The 18,626-nt window shown below is 33.1% G+C and overlaps 1 protein-coding gene across 3 annotated transcripts in view; it reads right to left on the bottom strand.

Annotated features, from left to right (window-relative positions):
- Positions 1 to 1,450: 1,450 nt before the first annotated feature.
- The window catches only part of LOC124354652 (DNA-directed RNA polymerases I, II, and III subunit RPABC1), a 52,372-nt gene continuing 35,196 nt past the window's right edge, over positions 1,451 to 18,626 (bottom strand). Inside the window, exons 6-8 of one of the 3 annotated variants that reach the window (XM_046805276.1) lie at positions 14,905 to 14,983; positions 11,351 to 11,429; positions 1,451 to 1,605 (exon numbers count right to left, since the gene is read on the bottom strand). In XM_046805276.1, coding sequence (XP_046661232.1) covers positions 11,358 to 11,429; positions 14,905 to 14,983 — 151 coding nt within the window. In that variant the 3' untranslated portion in view covers positions 1,451 to 1,605; positions 11,351 to 11,357. The remainder of the gene's footprint in view (positions 1,606 to 11,350; positions 11,430 to 14,904; positions 14,984 to 18,626) is intronic. The other 2 variants (XM_046805278.1, XM_046805277.1) reach the window with 2 other exon arrangements.

Here is an 18,626-nt window from a genome sequence, read left to right as displayed (position 1 = left end):
AGTTTCAAAAACAAAACCAACAAAATGGCACAGAGAATACAAAAAACTGTGTTTACAGTATAAAATTTAATTGAAATAGGGAATAGACAAAAAGACCATTAAATGTAAGGATAAAAGAACACAAAGAAAACATGAAAAAGGGTTAACAGAAAAGTAAAAAAGTGCACATCATTGTTGATATGGATCATTGCATGAATTGGGATGAAGCTAATAAATAACATCAGTAACCTAAATATTTTCAAAAGAAAATTAGTTGAGAATTACATTAAATTAGCAAACTAACTGATTATTCAACCATCACTTGAAATTAGGCCTCTTTGGTTATAAATTCTGAAAAATTAACTAACAATAAAACATAAAAGTATCAAACAGATTAGTGATTTGTAATAAACCAATACGGAGTTACAGTTTTAAGAAATTCATCTAGAATGAACCAATTATAAAAAAAGCCACTCCCGCTCCTTCTTTTTTAGCTGACATCTTGTTTCTGCTTTGATGACCACCATTTACTATTGACCTCCAGTCATTTCTATTTGGTTGAATGCAGAACTATTGTGACCTGTATTCTGTAGTTCAGTTTTAATAATTATTGTTCACTTTTATTATGTGCGTGGTTTAGAGTTAGTGTGCATGGAATACACACATAACATGGCTGTTGTGATTCCAAACTTATGTGTGTCACAATGCTCCGATATGTTTTGTTTACTTTAACCTAAACTGTGGTTATATATTAGGTTAGTCATTAACCTGAGGAAGAAATCAGATTGGATATGTCAAAAAATAGTTTTCCTGATGCTATTGTATCATTCAACGATTGCAAATATCCGGAAAAATCCTATTTCCTCCATAATAGTCCACTTTTGAGCTGTAAAATGATTACTTTTGTTATGACTCAAGACTGCATACAGCATTAATATTTTCCGAGACCCAGATCTGGGTCTGGGCCTGGACTGCAGGCTGTGTACGAGGTATAAAGATCCTTTTCAAAACACAATTATGCCTCAATGTGCAATTGTGTAATGAAATCCCTGTGTTTCTTGACAATACTCTAATTATAAAAATTCTCTGCATCATAAAATTCAACAGCAAACAATAACATGAACACACACTCATTCCATATGAGACTAATTAAGCCAAGTTATGTAAGAAGGCACTTGCTCAGGCGGCACTAAATGAAAGAACAATCCGCACTAAGAGGGAAGGGCCCACTAATAAGGAGTTGTTTGTTAGTGGCGCTGTTCACAATTGCTAATTAAATGTCGCCCACTTACCCCCACCTCCTCTCACCACCTCACCCCAACGTCAGGACTACCCTCTGTCCTGTAGTAATAAACCTTTTACTAAACCATTACACATGGCAACTGCATTGAACAAATCTACATCCTCGATAAAATGTTGGCAAATACAAGCACAACAATACTAAAAAGAAAAGGAGTAAATAAACACAGAATTCTGAATGCACTTATTTTAATATAACAAGACATTTCTAAAAGTAAAAATGGTTTATTAAATTATTATTTACAACATCTTGTATTACGCTTAACACACCAGACGATAGGAGATGTAGCGTCCTGCCGTTTCCGAGGATCTAATGATTTTTACAACCTGTAACAATTTAAAATACTTTATATATTTGTCAAATAACCTTTTCCAGGAGATAGAACTAGAAAATGATCATAGCCTATACATGTCTACTCTTACTGAACTACTCTGGAGCTATGAATCTGAGGCTGAACACAGTTCATTATCAGTACCCAAGACAGAAAATTCTTTTATACACATATTTTAAAGTTACACTAACTATAATAAACATTCAACACAGAGTCCTTCATTTATTTAGCTCTCTAACTCCATTATAACATAAATATAATGTAACCATTTGATAAGAAACCCATGTTTTTCTCAGTTCTTCAACCTTAAACATAACATTGCTTATAATAGGTACAGGCAACAAGAATATTAAAAAAATATGCAAAATTTGAGAATAGTATAAAACTTTATTTGGTATAAAAACAACTCAATAAAAAAAATAGAACATTATAATTTTAAATAACTGTTTATTATTATTGTGCTTCATGAAATGACTTAAAGCATCTTAAATGAAACCACAACTTACAGGAAGATATTTTTTAGAACTTTTTAGTTGCAGCACTTGAAGGTACAGAACTTTTCCTAAAGACAAGAAAACAGTTTACACACCAGTTACATTTGGAGTTGTAAACATTTAAAATAGCACTTCAGGACATCTTAATTCAGGCCCACAAAAACTGGTTGAAGATAAGTATTTTCTTTGGTAGCAAAAAGTTAAGAAACCAAAAACATAAAAAATACCATGATACATTTTTAACAGGTAGTTTTTAGATAGACATTAAAAAAAAATTGATAAGCAAATAAAAGTATCAGCCAATGTTATAAAGAGAATTAACCCAGTGACTTTCACCTCATTTTTGTCATCTTTGTCTCCAAATCATGATAGAAAATTCAATTATAATTTCATTAAATACTCTACAGTATATAATTTTTAACTGATAGTATATTTTAGTGATTATACATACATGCCGAGGTGTATTTATTATTTCTTATTATCTATACCTAAAGACTATTCATGGTATTTTCTGTTTTCTATCCACTTTAAAAAATATATCCACCTTACTAAAAATATATAAAATAAATACTCAAATCTAATTGACAAAATAATATTATTGTATAAATAATGTTTAAAAACCATGCATCCTGAATTAAGAAATTAAACAAGGACGTTTAACAAGACAAGAAAACATTATAATTTAGAATTGATACAGCAATAGCAATAAATAAATAAATAATCTTATCGCACACACTGGCATGGCCAAGTACTGACAATTTTCAAACACAATATTAGTCTTGCAATAATTAATCAAGTCAGAATAAATAACCAGTTTTGTTTTCATACAAGCACAGGCCGACCCTGATTACAGTTGTCCAATAAAGCTTCGGGCAGCCCAGATTGAAAACTGCTTTGTTATTTATTTGTAAACTGCGGCCGGGAAAATTACAAATAATTCCATGCTTAAGCCGAACAGAACGGCCAATCGTGGCAGTTACTGATCGTATTAATTATACACCACCCTTCCACTGTGAATTGTTTAAAGGTGGACGGATGTTTATTTGTTAGTTTTAAAGGCTGGATTTTAATATCTGAGTACACTAATGGATACTTTAAAAGTTTATAGTGAGTCGGATCCGGATATCAGGGGAAGCCTTCTGCATTTTTAATCAGTTTTGTTTAGTTTTGTGGTGAAAGCGTTTCCGTGTCAGTTCATGCAAATCCCTTGCACACTCATTCACATGTACAGATCTTGTTTGTTTGTTTTTTTATTGTTACTACAAAACAATCACTACATTAAAAATTTTCATTATTAAAAATACAATAGCCCATTAAAAATTATCACTTAATTGTTAAAACAGCTGATAGTGTTTCCATTATTAAATAAAGCTTTTTTGTAAAGTTTTATACATCATCATAAGGTTTTTGTAGAGTTTAACATTTAACTACAACTTTAGAAAATTATAACAAAAATATTATGACTTTTTCATTGATATATGACTATACAGTAATAGGTGTAACATACATTCAAATTTCAGTAACGATTACTTAAAACATCACTATAGTGTAAAATCCACAGACAGACAGAAAACTTAACAGTTATTTAATTGTTTTGATCATCAATTCTAAAATCACACAGTACTGTAGAAGAAAATAAGAGGTACAGTAGTGTTAAAAAACCAAATAAGTTTTTATTAAAACATTAAGATTTTGAAATACAACTTTTGCATGGATATAAAATACTAGAATATACAATTTTCATTTTTGAAAATTTAAATTTATTTACAGCCTTTTTACAAAACAACCCAGGTTGCATAATTCAGATTTGTAAAGTACTATTTTGTACCAACTGTAAGCGAAAAATCTTGTATATTTAAGTAGTTGTAGTCATAGCCAGTGTATTTTCTGTCACATATTTCCAATGTATTTCTAATGTGATTTAAAAAAATATTATTTATATTGTTTATTTGCTATTTTATTTCATTTATACATATTGGTACTAAAATTGTGTGATTCTACAAAATTTGTGTTGTATATGGAGTGAATTAAAGAAAAGAAACTATACTTAGTGAGTATAGTTTAATACTAAAAACCTGTGTTTATTAACAGATTGGTAGTTATGTTTAAAAAAATAATAATAATATGTGTACAAACAAAAGTTTTTTGAGGATGTTCTAGATTTTAAATAAATGTTCACTGCTTACAAACAAAGTCTTCAAGGACTCTCTGATAATGTGAATATTTTAAAATACAAGTTTCGTATGATACATAATGGGAGAAGTTATTTGACTTTATTAATTTTTAAGCTATACTTGGAATCTTTGAAGAATTTTAAGCAATCAACTTAAAAAATCGATAATAAATTAGACTAGAAGAAGATTAACGAGCGAAAGTAGACAAGTTTTGACTAAAGTAGATCTCAAAGGCCAAATATGCATGTTTTTTAATCATGGCTACAAGTGAAATCGTAGTTACTATGACATGTAAAGTACAATTAATTCAAATCAAAAATTCTTTTCCACTAGCTAGACCTCAAATGAGAGCCAGTGGGAATTTTATGTTAACTTGTTAACAATGAACACTGAAATAATATATATACGAGGTCCAATCAAAAAGTATCCTACCTTTTGGTGCAACGTAAAACTGAAGTTACCTGAAAAAAGCTGGCGTTAATTTTCTTCAAAATAAGCACCCTGAGAAGCAACACACCGATTCCAGCAACGTTTCCACTTCTGGAAGCAGTCTTGAAAATAACTTTTCGGCATCGCCATGAGATCAGCCGTCGTTTTTTTCATAATTGCTTCTCGACTTTCAAATCTGGTGCCTTTCAATGGTTTTTTGAGGTGGGGGAAGAGCCAAAAATCACATGGAGCCATATCTGGAGAGTACGGAGGCTGAGGAACTTGCGGAGTGCCGTGTTTCGCCAAAAAAGTTTGAATGAGCTGGCGCATTGTCGTGGTGTAGCCGCCAATTTTGAGACGCCCACAAGTCAGGTCTTTTGTGGCGAATCGCATCTCGGAGACGACGTTGGACACTTAAATAGTACTGTGCATTCACAGTTTGACCCTCAGGGGCATATTCATGGTGCACAACTCCACGGTGGTCGAAAAAAAACAGTAAGCATCACTTTGACATTGCTTCGAACTTGCCTTGCTTTTTTTGGCCGAGGATCCTGGGGAGACTGCCATTGTGATGACTGAAATTTGGTCTCAGGGTCATATCCATAGACCCAACTTTCGTCTCCAGTTATTATCGATGTCAAAAAGTCCGCATCATCCTCACAACATTGCAGCATGTCCTCGGCAACATCCAATCGCCGTTGCTTCTGCTCGTCTGTCAGCAATTTTGGCACAAATTTTGCGGCTACCCGGTGCAATCCCCAGTCATCCGTTAAAATTGCTTCAGCTGATCCGAAACTGACATCTAACTCAGTACTTACTTCCTCCACAGTCATTCGACAATTTTCACAGATCAAAACTTTTGCTTTCTCGATGATTTCCGGAGTTCGACTTGTTTTTGGTCGGCCCGAACGCGCGTCACTTTCTGCCGAGGTTCGACCACTTTTGAAACGGTTATACCACTCTTTAATCTGCGTAACACTCATTGCCTCATTTTCGAATGCTAGCTGAATTTTCCGAATGGTCTCACTTTGTTTTTCTCCGAGTTTCACGCAAAATTTAATGCAATAACGTTGTTCCACTTTTTCCGTCATCTTCACAGTTAGAGAAAACTGATACGCGCACTTGACTTATCAGTACATACTGACCCGTCTCCGGCGAACCAGTCGGGGGATCAAGATAAGACTTTGTACCTTTCCTTATCATAGTAGGAACTATTGTCGCAACAAATCTTATCTTATTGGCAGCAGAAGCCGCGATACACGACGAGGTCGGATACTTTTTGATTGGACCTCGTATATTAAACATTTCTAATTCTGATTCAAAATCATCATAGGGCTCCATCATATTACATCATAAGTTTCCCCACTAAGATTATACGGACTAAGTATTCTTTCACTTTGACCTAAAACAGTTCAAGTGTTTCTGAAACTGTTGAGGCTATCAATTCTAATATTATAGAATGTTGCAGAGAAATTGGTCTATTTCATTTGTACTCATAAAAGCTGTTTCATTCTACGATTTCAAGATCCCAAAATATTAAAACTACATTATTCTAAAATGGATCACAAGATTATAATATATTCCAGTGACCATAATTTACATTCAGGAATGTTTATTACATCCTTTCAAAAGAATATACTATGTGAGGTACCTATTATTCAACAGGAAATCACATGCAAAGCTGCAAGATTTAATTATAAATTTTGAAGAAAACTCTTGATTATCCCGGACTTTATCATCTCCCAACTTGACAGCTCTCAACCTCGGGCAAGTACGTCTTAGGGTTTTCCCAGTTTTTGGCTTTTATCATATGTATCTTCCAGTTTCTGGCATTTTCTGGCTTCCTATATCTCCCAGCCTCTGGTATTAATTCGTAGTCTTTAGGAGCTCTCGTCCACTGTCATCTCTTTGCCCCTGGGAACTTTCAGCCTCTAGAACCTTCCAGCATCTGGCACATCACACTCTTCAACAGCCCCATGCCTTTGGTAGCTTTTGGCCTCTGTCTTTCTGCCTGTTAGTTCCTGATTTTTGGGAGCTCTCAGGCTCTAGGACTTCTCAGCCTGGATTAGATTTTAGAGCTCCATCCAGTTATCTCAGAGTGCAGAAAATCCATGCTTTGTTAACCATTTGTCTTTAGGGACGCTGAACAACCGTTCTTGGTTAATATTTATAATAAAAATGCTTTTATTGAAGAGAGATTTTCAGATACATCTGATTTTCAAAATAACTCCTAAATAATAAAACTAACCTAATACAATCAAATGTTACTACACATACACTATACGTATTTTACAACAATGATTCAAGCATTATACAATAATTACAACAATTTTGTAATGCAGTACAGGATAAGTTAACGAGGTCACAGAGGAGGTTGTTGCATGGTTTTGGGCCGAAATATCCAAACCTCTTCCTCCATATTTCTAAAGAAAACTTAGAGAAGTGCAACACAACTCATTCAGTACAAGGACTTACAGCAAGTCTGTATTTTACACACCCTGTCCATTGGTATTGTATGGATAGCTGAATAGCTTCTTGGTAAGCAGAAACATGATCAAATTTCCAAAGATTATACTGACAAAATATAAAGCTGCATTTTCTGCATTCTTTGAATCTGGTTTGCATCCTCTTTTGAGATGTTATTGCCGTAAGGTGGGAAACAGTAGTAGAACACTGACAAAACCAGTGACTGGATGATCTGCTATTTAGCAGCCTCAGGTAGCAATGTTGTGAACTAGTACAATTTTTGGGGAACTGTCTGTTGGATTCCTGGTCATGAGGGAGTCTCCCATGAGAAAGAGATGATGCTCTGGCCAACTTGTGCTTAAGTAGATCAGTCTTCATTGTGGGTCTAATCACAAGAGTTGAAGGAAGCATCCTCACAGAGTCGTTATTTTCCAGAAGGATCTACTCTGTAGATTGTGTGACCAAGCAGGAGGAAACTACTGTTGATTCAAGTAGGTGGAAACAATATTTTTAAATGTGGTGATGCGCCATCATGTTGGAAGTACATTGGCATTGCATTGTAAGAGGAAGATCTTCAAGTAATGTTGGTAATTCTTCATGAAGAAACTGTAACTATGCCTGACCTGTTAAGCGCTCTTGAAAAATAAAGTGTCCAATTAGCTGATCATGAATAATACCACTCCATAAGCTAATGCTAAAACGCTGTTGAAAGTTGCATTCAATTGTTGTATGAAGGTTCACTTCTGCCCAATGATTCTGAATGTTGGTTTCGTATATTGTTGATGCCATGACGAGTGAACTGTGACTCATTAGTAAATCAAATATACTTAAGAGTCGATGATGAGTGTTTAACCAAACGCATTACTCCAAACAATGAGTATTGTCTCCTGGATATAAATGCTGTATTTTTTGTTTATAGTAGGGATAGAGCTTGTTATTATTGAGTGTTCTCCACACTTTACCTTGCGTAACCCTGAACCGTTTAGAAATACGTCTTGTACTAATACCTGGACTATGTTCAACAGAAACAACAATTTTTTCCTCTACAATAACGTCATGTTGGCAAGAGCGGTCATACTGAAACTTTGCGCTAGGAAGTGATCCTGTTTCCCGTAACGTAAGAAATGTATCACTAATTGTTCTAGCATTTGGAATTCTTGCGGTAAGGGTAACAATGTCTGTAATCTTCAACAGCAGCCGTAGCACTGCCTTCATGTAAACCGTAAATAAACACCATATCGGCGTATTTCACTTATAAATAAATGTGGAGTTATTACTCTAACAATTTAATAATTACTACGGCCAAAAAAATACTTACATGGACTGACACACAATTACTAAGAACAAAACAATACGCACATGGACTGAAACTCAGTTGTTAGCTCTCAAAATTACAATCATATCATTGTTGAACAATTGCTTTATTATATTGACAATTTATAAAATAAAAATTTCCTGCAAAAAATCATTCTGTGTATTAAAATAAAATTTAATCAAGCCGTACAGTATGTTGGGAGCACCTGAATGCAATGATAAAATCAATATACTCTATGGAATAATTTTAATTTAAGAATTTAAATTTACAATTACTAGTAGAGATTTAATGTTTAAGGGTAATTAACTAAGTTATTGTCAATCAAATGTAAAAAGTGTTGTACTGTTATAAATAAAAATTAACTTAATCGAACATCTATTCGCTTTCTGTGTACTTTTTTTACACTATTTTTTTGTTTAGAATTAAGTTTTCTACCAGTTCTACTAAAATCTTTGATCTGTTTCTTGGTGAAATAATAAAGTTACTATTGCCCAATTATGAAACATGTGTTTTTCTACTCCTTTGTTTGCAATTGACACGGGCTTTATCAAAAACTACTTAAATGTGTAACTTACATGTATTATGGAACCTGTTTTATTTCATTTATCAGGTCAAAAGCCATAAGGATGGAATTTGTCACTTAATCTACCTTACCAGAATTTCAGGAAGACCACATTTTGCATAGTGAGATGAAATCCGAGCAAAATCTTATGCTAGCCATAAAGCATTTCCAGACCCAGGTTTATATAAACTTTTTTTATTATTTTTACATGTAAAATGAGCTCCCACAGTTTATGAATATCTTCGCGAATCATCCTGTATGTATATATATATAAATAATTGTTGCGATACAATGTTTATTGAAATTAAATAAGACTATTGCCATCTATACAAATTTAATATAAATAAAAGTCATTTGACAGGTATTTGGTCTACGATCATATGTTAGCTTGGTTATTTAAACGCATATGTGACAGATACGGCCAATTACAAAATAATTGAATTGTAAAAAGTAAGGGCTCTGTGGTAATGGTAGCACATTCACCCGGGAAGTGAGAGATCCGGATTTGAGTCACGGCGGAGCAAGTACTTTTTGTGATTCAACGTTTATTGAAATTAAATAAGGCTATTGCCATTTATACAAATTTAATGTATCAAGATCAATAAATCAAAATCACAAATTCTCCTGAATAAAAACTGCTGTGTAAACATGCTCCACTAGGAAGTACAGGATGTTGCAGGTAGTGGATATCAGGTACAAGGCAAAGCAGAGATATCCAGTAGTAGTAGCTAAGCAAATAATGGAAGCAATTGAGACAGAGGAAATTATAGCACAGTTTTATTCAGATGACCTCAGACATGTAGTCAGATCTCCAAGAACTAGACCATTTGTATACAATGGTGTCTCCAGTTAATTATTTGGCTGATAAGGTACTAAATACCAACTACTCACAAATCGCCCAGATTTCTAATAGGCTTATGCTGAACTGCACATATTCATGATAATTGTTGAGTGATTAATTATTAATTCATGTGATTTATAAAACTTTATGAAAAATTAAACCTAATATAAAGTGATATGTAGTTCTACCAGTTAGGTAAGGCCAGGACTACCAACCCTAAATTACCACATAGAATGTTCATGTTTGATCAACCAAAAGGTGTCTATGGCAGTTCAGCATAAAACGTTTTCGGCATGAGGGCTCTGTTTTCTCGGCTCCAAAGCCAGTTATAAGCTACCGTTGGTTATTGTATGTCCTATAGAATATTTGTCAATTTTGCCTGAAATCCATTAAACTACTAGAAGAAGCATGTAGCTGTACGTTGGACTGGAAAAGGCCAAAGTTGTACAGTTATGTATAATCACTGGTAAATAGGGAAGATAAGCGGGGCAGTACCTAGTTTATGTCAATAGAAACGAATGCCGTACCACAACTTGCCACCATCCTCACTGGCGGAAGTCGCCGGCACAATTGTACACCCCCTACTATACAAGGTGTTTACCACAATGGTTTATAAAATGATTTTAACCTTAGGACTTTGTCTCCTTTCTCAAAAACATAAGAAAACCTCCACAAGGATAAGCATTTATCACATAAAACGTCCATTCCAATTTTGTTTAAAATCCAGCCAACCACAATATCAAGTAGTTGTGCAAGTAGAAATGTTTATGACCTTAGGGCTCCACTCAACAATGAATTGGCATTCACTTGTAGAACATCCACACTACGTTAAGATGCCTTAAGGCTTACACCCGTAATCGTGATAGTATATGTATACAAAATGTTTACATGTACAAATTGAAATAGGTAAATAAAAATCAACTTAATTATCCCCTTCTGATAAATGTTACAAGGTTTGCGATGGATTTCAATTGGTTTGTAGTTTTTTCCAACAAAAAGCTAACCACTGGATTTTTAATTACAGAGCACATTTTAACTAACAGTACAGCGAGAAAGAGGATTTTAATTTGAGTAATAACAATGTAAAGTTAATATAAATAAATTTAGTTGTATATTACTAAAATAACTGCTACCTTACTACATTTTTGTAAACATGTTCATTGTCAATTGTGCTTAATAATTTAGATACTTAAAAGTAGAAGCACATTCTAGCCACTTTCATTTCCAAAAAGCACACGTACTTTTGCAAATTATTTTCAAACACATGCATTTTTTAATGTATTTGTCCAAGAAGATAAAAAAAATATTTTGTTCACTGGAAATAAACATGTCCTGTTAAAAAAGCTGCCACACATGTTAGAAGCACACATTTTGTGATAACGGAATTCATACAGAAATCTAAAAATTTTTATTAGACCACACATTTCACTCCAAACCAGGCTCAAAATTCCTGAGTTACCTGCCCCCTACGAAGCCCAAAATAACGGCAAATTGGATCGCCAGTTTGAATTCTTGGCAAATTGTTCTCTTTCAGATTGCTGCAATATTAAGGAACCACACGAATAAATCATAAACAAATGTTTTTAATGTGTCAATTTCTTACAAAATACATTCAAACCAAAATAAACTTACAGAGGATTTACAGTTAACCAATCATATGGGATATAGAGAAATGTGCTGATATTGGTCAAAATACAGCCAATATTGAAGACACACTAATGTTATGTTTTTAACATTACCACACTCCACTAAATGCAACTTGATAAGAAATGAAGCAGTAATAATGATTACATTTTTTAAATTCAGCCAGTAAACTGAACCTGATTTTCAAAATACAAGTCATCTCAGCTATTGAAATATAGAAAATACAAAACATTTAAAACAAGCATAATTATGATGTTTCATACAACAGTTGTTTAAAACCTAGAGTAATAATGAGAAGTAGGTAATATTTTGGGATGTTGTATGTTTATTTTTAAATGTCAACTACTACCGGTACTCTTAAATGCTGTTTTAGATTTCTATGTCCATTCCAAATAATATGATTGGTCTGAAAATATACATTTATTTCACCAATTTCATCCTTGTTTAACTGACATCTCTTCCTAACCAAAATTGGTAATCTGAGAAAAACAAATCTTGAGAATAGGGGAAGAGATGGTGATGTATATTGGAACTTGATCTTGTACAATTTGGTAAAATCTTCATGAAAATCTCCTAGTATTTTTACTTTTTTGTGGATCAACTATGGGATTTTTCCTCAAGATTTTCTTAGTGAGTCCAATAAAGATACAAAACAGCACTTATAATAATTTTGGCTTTTCCAAAATACTCCGAGAAGATACTTTTGACATTCTCAAAAACAGTCTTGACAAACCTCAATTGAAAAAACAATCTGCTTTATCTTGTAAATTTCTTCTCTAAAACCCAGTCTTTAGCCTGATATTTGGTTTCAGATGTTTAGGAAAGATTAAATGTTTCATACACAGATAATAATCATTTAGACTTAAAGAACTGAAACAACTATGATCCTTCCATAGGAAATATCATATGATTATCAGGAAATCACTCTACTTAAATAATTTAAAATAGTGAAAAACATGAAGTGACTACTCCTTATTGGTAATAAGTATTACCCTTTATGAAATAAATGCATGCACACAATGTTACCACCTCCATGGGTTTGCACATACTTTTCAACCTACCCTCAGGTATGTACTGGTTATAGGTCTTAACCCTTTGAGGTCTCAATAAAAATTGCTTCGACTGTCCTCAGGTCGTATTTAATTTCTGTTAGTTTACAGTTCTTTGACAATACACAAATGCAATTTTTAAATCCCTTTTTCTGCAACTTTTTTATTTTTTTCTCTTTATATATCAATGTAAATAACCTAAAAAGAATATTTACATTATTTTATAATATTTTTTTTATAACTTTAAGTAACATTTAATAAATATAAAAAAGAAGTAAAAAATATAAAAACATAATTTTTATTTTTTTTATACATATGTAATAAACCAAAATTACATGAATACAGATGAAAAGGCACTAGGATCTCATCAGATACATGTTATTCATTATATTATAATATATAATACATTATATATATTATAATTTTGCCTTGTTCCAGCCCTAGGCCTACTTTGGGTAACATGTCTAGCTCTTCCTCTTAGTCTACTAGTTTGTAGCCTAGCCCTACCTCTATTATTTGCATCTCCTTGTCCTACTTCTATCACATTATCCACGAATTGATCAAATTCTTCCCCATCATTACCTAAAGTTTCCAATCCAAACACATCACTTTCGTCGTCTAGGTTACCGTCATTTACCACAATGTTTTCAGAAGAATTTTCACTATGATTCAACTCACAATCACTATCACGGTCTTCTTCAATAATCTGTTTTTCATTTTGGATACTAATTTCACTGAAAATACTATCACAATCATCTAATATTTCGTCATCGTCAGTAAAACTTGTACTTGGACCAGCCATATTTGTAAACACGGCACAAGTGCAGACGTCAGTTGTATTGGTCTTTTATTTTCACTTCCAATGCCTCCTATATCGTGAATAAAGATCGACGTAGCATTCACGTAACCAAAATAGAAGTACAAAGTACTGAATAACTCAAATACCGAACAGCAGTAGGTTAGAAATGGCCAAACAAGCAGTGACATTATCCGGTCGACCTATTGTCGACATGCTAGTGTTCAGCGAAACTGCCACGGTCGACCTATAGTCGACGACCAATCGCAAAGGGTTAAGAGCCATCTGTACTTGTGTCTATCTTGATATGAAATCCATAACAAAACAAAAAACTTGAGTTCAACCTATGTGTTGGGGGTTAATTTGTCTTAACCCTTTTAGGACGAAAAATTTGAATATTTTTTAGGTACACATTTTTTTAAGTGACCATATTTCATGGTGGACATACCGAAGAAGACGACGGTGAAATTTATTATAAGTCCATTATTATAAATTGTGCTTACACCATTTTTTATCCACATGTACATAATTAAATTCTTTTGGTAACAATATGGTAGCATTTATTACTATTTACAATAACCAGAAAAATTAAAAATTAAATAAAATTTTAGAATTTTTATTTTTATTTTTTAGTTTGGCTTCAGTTTACTATGATAAAAAGAAATATTTTTACTTTGTGAACTAATATTACTACATTTCTTACATAGTTTTCAGTTTAAATACCAAATTTTATTAACATTGGTTGAGAAATAATTGTTTTACAACAAAAAAAACTTACATTACTACAACTTACAAAGTAGCCTAATATTTTTTTGGCGGGGTGGTGTGGGGTTAATAAAATCTTCAGATTCATAAAATATATCTTCAAGCTGGAAGTCAGGGTCTTTGTCTGTGCCGTCTACAAAATCAGAACTAGAATGTTCAGATGCACTTTCTGAGTATTGTAACTCAAGGGGTGTATAAATAATATATATCTGGGGTGTATATAAAATATATCTGTAAGACTTATTATCGTAAAATAAAAAATAAAAAATTACAAGTAAGTGATCACAATTAACTTTACTAATAATACTCAAGTACAATAAAAATACATTTTTCTATTCCAATTGAAATGAAATTACACATTCAAAATTCTTCTTCACAACTTGAAGAGGTTAAGAGTATTTGAAATTATACTCAGCACTTTTCACTTAGTTTTAATATTTTTCAAAATGTTTAAATGTCAGTATTGACTTTAATGTTTCAAATTTTAATTTGTGTCTTAAATAATGAGGCAAAATATAAATTTGAAACTTATGATGAGCGCTAAAATTGTTGAGTTTTTGTTTTCGTTCTAATTATGAAATATAAAGATGATTAAGAGAAGTGTGAAATACCATTTTAAAATTTACAGTTGGAAGGTTTCCTTCAATATTTTGAATATATAAGACATGGTTAACTTAGAAGTTTCGTCTAGAATTGTTCACAAAACTAGTAATGGATGGCAGATATTTTGAACATCTTGAGTACGGTCTACATACTGACCTGTCCTCTTTTGAGTCCAAAGTACCGAGAGACCGGATCACCTGCCTGTATTCTCATTAACTGGTTCTCCTTCAGTTTACTGTGAAATGGTTAAGGCACACAAAACATCATGCTAGGTTAGACCACACAACACTTTATTGCACAGACTGTATGTATGTAAATACTGACTGTATGTTTATCACAAATAAAAATGAATTGCATTGAAAATACGGTTTAGTCAGTCAGACCTAAAAACTATCAATTGTTGCATGCAGTGCAATACAAATGAACTCTTTTTATTAGAACTAACTTAAGTGAATTTCTAGGTTTGAATTACCTTTGCTTCATTGTAGCCAATTTTATAAAAACCTCCATTACATAAAAAAGACACACAAATAAAGATTGTTGGAGCAATAGGAAATATAAAAAAAAATTTGTACCACTAAGTAATAATCACAATGCAAATCTGTATTAAAAATGACCTAGACAAAGCATCATCCTTAGGATCTTGTAAACACATTTTATATCGATTACACAAACTGTTAATAACATTGTAATGAAATACTGTTTTAATAATTTATTATCAGAGTAAAAAATTCTTACTCTGATTATAAATTACTATGATAAACCCAATAATTGGCCATCATCAATAGTCTGGCTACTTTGGCAGTGCAGATAGTGATAGTGGAGTCACAATATGGACAGCTAACTACGAACATTAATTTGAGAAAGATTTTGAAGTGCCAGAGTAGAAGCAAATGGGATCTGACCTACAGGTGAGTAGCCATTGTGGTGGTGAATATCACACTCCACTTTGGAGGATGTGGATTATGGGAAGGTGCCATTTGTAGAGAAATCTAATGTCTCTCAAGTTGTTGTGGGTGTGCACAGCAAAAGGATGTAAGGTCGATGTACTTCAGTGAGACAAAATATGGTCTGGAAAAAGTACACAGGATGGTGGCTGAAGCTGCCAAACCTTGCCAGACGTATGCCTAATTCAATCTGCAAGTAACTCAGAGACAGAATGCACATACTCTGGACATACCTTTAGCGACAAGTGAATAGAACTGAATGGTAAGGTAGAGTTGACTTCATGAAAAAGATTTTTTACTGTAATCTTTAACACGCGAGAGATCGCACTCACTTCCTGGACGCGAGAGGTCGCGCGACGGCAAATTGCTCACGCTCGTCTTTTACTCAAATTGCAGCTTTAATTTGGTGAGAAAAGTTTCAATAAAAAAACTGTGTGTTGTATCTATTACTGTCTTTCAGTATATACTAATAAAAGTAATTGGGTACTTAAGTTCTAACAAAGAGAAATATTATTATGATACACTGTATATCTGGTTCGGAATTGGTGACTTTTTGGTACGAAAAAGGTCGCGTGTGAGCAATTTGCCGCAATAATATAAATTAGGCTTTTAAATGAAACATTTTATTACAATAAAGTATTTTATTATGAGGAAGAAATAAATTTTATAATATGTATATTTCCTTAAAACAAAACAAATTGCCTCAAAAACGTTATAATATAATAATAAATCAATATTTAGGCAAAATATTACTAATTCAATAAAATATTATGTGCAAATGAAGAAACCTATTTTATATCAAAGAAAAATTATAAATGTTAACGAAAAATTAAAATTTCTTTCTAAGTTTCATAAAAAGTTAAAATATAAAAACCCGTAAATTAGTACAAGTTTACTATTTTTGTTTCAGTGGACATTATCGTCTAAGCTAACTGAAGAAGTGTGTATGTATTCGAAAACGTTACAAAAAACACAAGAACATTAAAATATTGAAGATTTAGAAATATTTCCAATATTCGCAGATTTAACAGAATGCACTACGGGAGAGATCCCGCGAAGGCATATTGCCGCGGCAGGTGTAGAGCTACAACAGAAATTCCACCACTCGCAAACAAAGCCAGCGACAGACTAACGGTTGTCAAGGTCAGGCGCAGGGATGTACTGGGAGGGATAAAACGAGACCCTGTTATCCTGGGGCATCACTGCAAACGAAAATATAAAGAAATAAAAAAAGCGCGGCAAACTGCCGCGGGCGCGATCTCTCGCGTGTTAACAACCATCCTACACTTGAGAGACCAATACAGAATCTGTGAGACCTATAAGAAAAGATTCAGATGGAGATCAGAAGGGGAAAAGTAGTAATGGATCCTTACTCAGCGACCAAAAAATGAGCCGAAAGATAAACAAAGCAAAGTTAGTGAAAAAGGAATGTGAAATAATTAGGGTGAAGTTCATACAAGAGATGTTTGGAGAGAGGATAATTACTTAATGCTTCCAATCTTGACAATATATTTTAAGAAGGAGTCTTTAGTTGTAACTTGAGACAAGAAAGTAAAAAAAAAATATTATGGCTGAGAGCGTAAGGTCCTTAGCTGTAACTTGACATGGGTGTGTAATTGTATGAGATTAAAAGGATCTACTTAGACCCACTGTCTCTTCTTAGAACCCACAAGATTTATGCAAAGAAGGATGAAGACATTGTTCTCTGTTAATAGAAAAACGGAACATCCTTGGATTATCACCCAATCAATGAATAGAGTAATGACGAAACTCAACACCGCAAAGACATGATTTATTCTGTCTGCCATATTCTCCAGGCTACTATGCATAAATAAAATGCAACAACTAGTGGACTTTTTACATTGATCTAAGAATGTTGGTCATCAGGAATGCAGATATTTTCTTTCTCTGATCCAAGCCCTGGAATTTATATTTTACCTAGTAAGAACATTGAATGCACGACCATTCTAGAATTCTGCTTTAGAGTTTGGATGACAGTTAAAGACTGTATGTGTGAACTCTGGCAGGAAAATCTGTAAAAGCCACAGGGAGACAGCTGGTAGGTTTCCTAAGTTTGAGTTCAAAAGCTGCTTGGCTTTGCAGCCATGCAGGGAATAAAACTGGTTCTCTATTATGTCTCCCAACACCCACAACTTGTTAATTAGAAATCACAGATCTATCATTAATATCGTCTTGTTCATAGGAGGATGATGAAGACAATAGTAGATAGCAAGGTGGTTGATGGAAGACAACAATAATAGATAGCATGTTTCCTCTGAACTGACTGTCTGAGCAAATTCATCTTTTTTCAGATTGGAGAAGGTTTCAAAATTCAAACAAATCTTACCCAAACTAAAATGTTAAACATTCAAGTAGCCTACCTAAGAGTTGTTTGTATCATCAAAGTTGATTACTAAATTCTTACAATAAGATGCTATTATCTCAATAGATAATTACTAAATAGGAATAGAATGATTAAGACATAAAAGAAAATTTAAAGAACTTTGAAAATTTATTGAGAATTTGTTAGTTCTAACAATCAAATACTATACGTTTATAACAGTATATTATTTACTGTTTACTTTAAATAACCATGACTTACTGTAATGAATAATTTATCACCTCTGTGGTTACAGACAATACTGAACCATCAGATTTTGGATCTCCAGTAACATTACTCATACATTAACTTAGGCTGTCCTGTTTTAGGGCTATTTTAGATATGATGCAACACTGTGCAGTAGTTGAATGCACACCTCTTCCGCTAACACCTCACACAGTGACAATCATCTGACAAAATTACAAGTTCATCTAAAAACACGTAAACATGGGTACTACGATTGATTCTCCTACTAAGTGCAGTGTTATTAAATTTTGCAAGCTGAGGAATAAACACAGCAGAAATTCACTGAAGAATGTAATGAGTATACA

This window comes from Homalodisca vitripennis, chromosome 2 (genome assembly GCF_021130785.1).
Source record: "Homalodisca vitripennis isolate AUS2020 chromosome 2, UT_GWSS_2.1, whole genome shotgun sequence".
Taxonomy (NCBI): domain Eukaryota; kingdom Metazoa; phylum Arthropoda; class Insecta; order Hemiptera; family Cicadellidae; genus Homalodisca; species Homalodisca vitripennis.
Note: the sequence above shows the minus strand (reverse complement) of the source record. Positions and strands in the feature narration are given on the sequence as shown.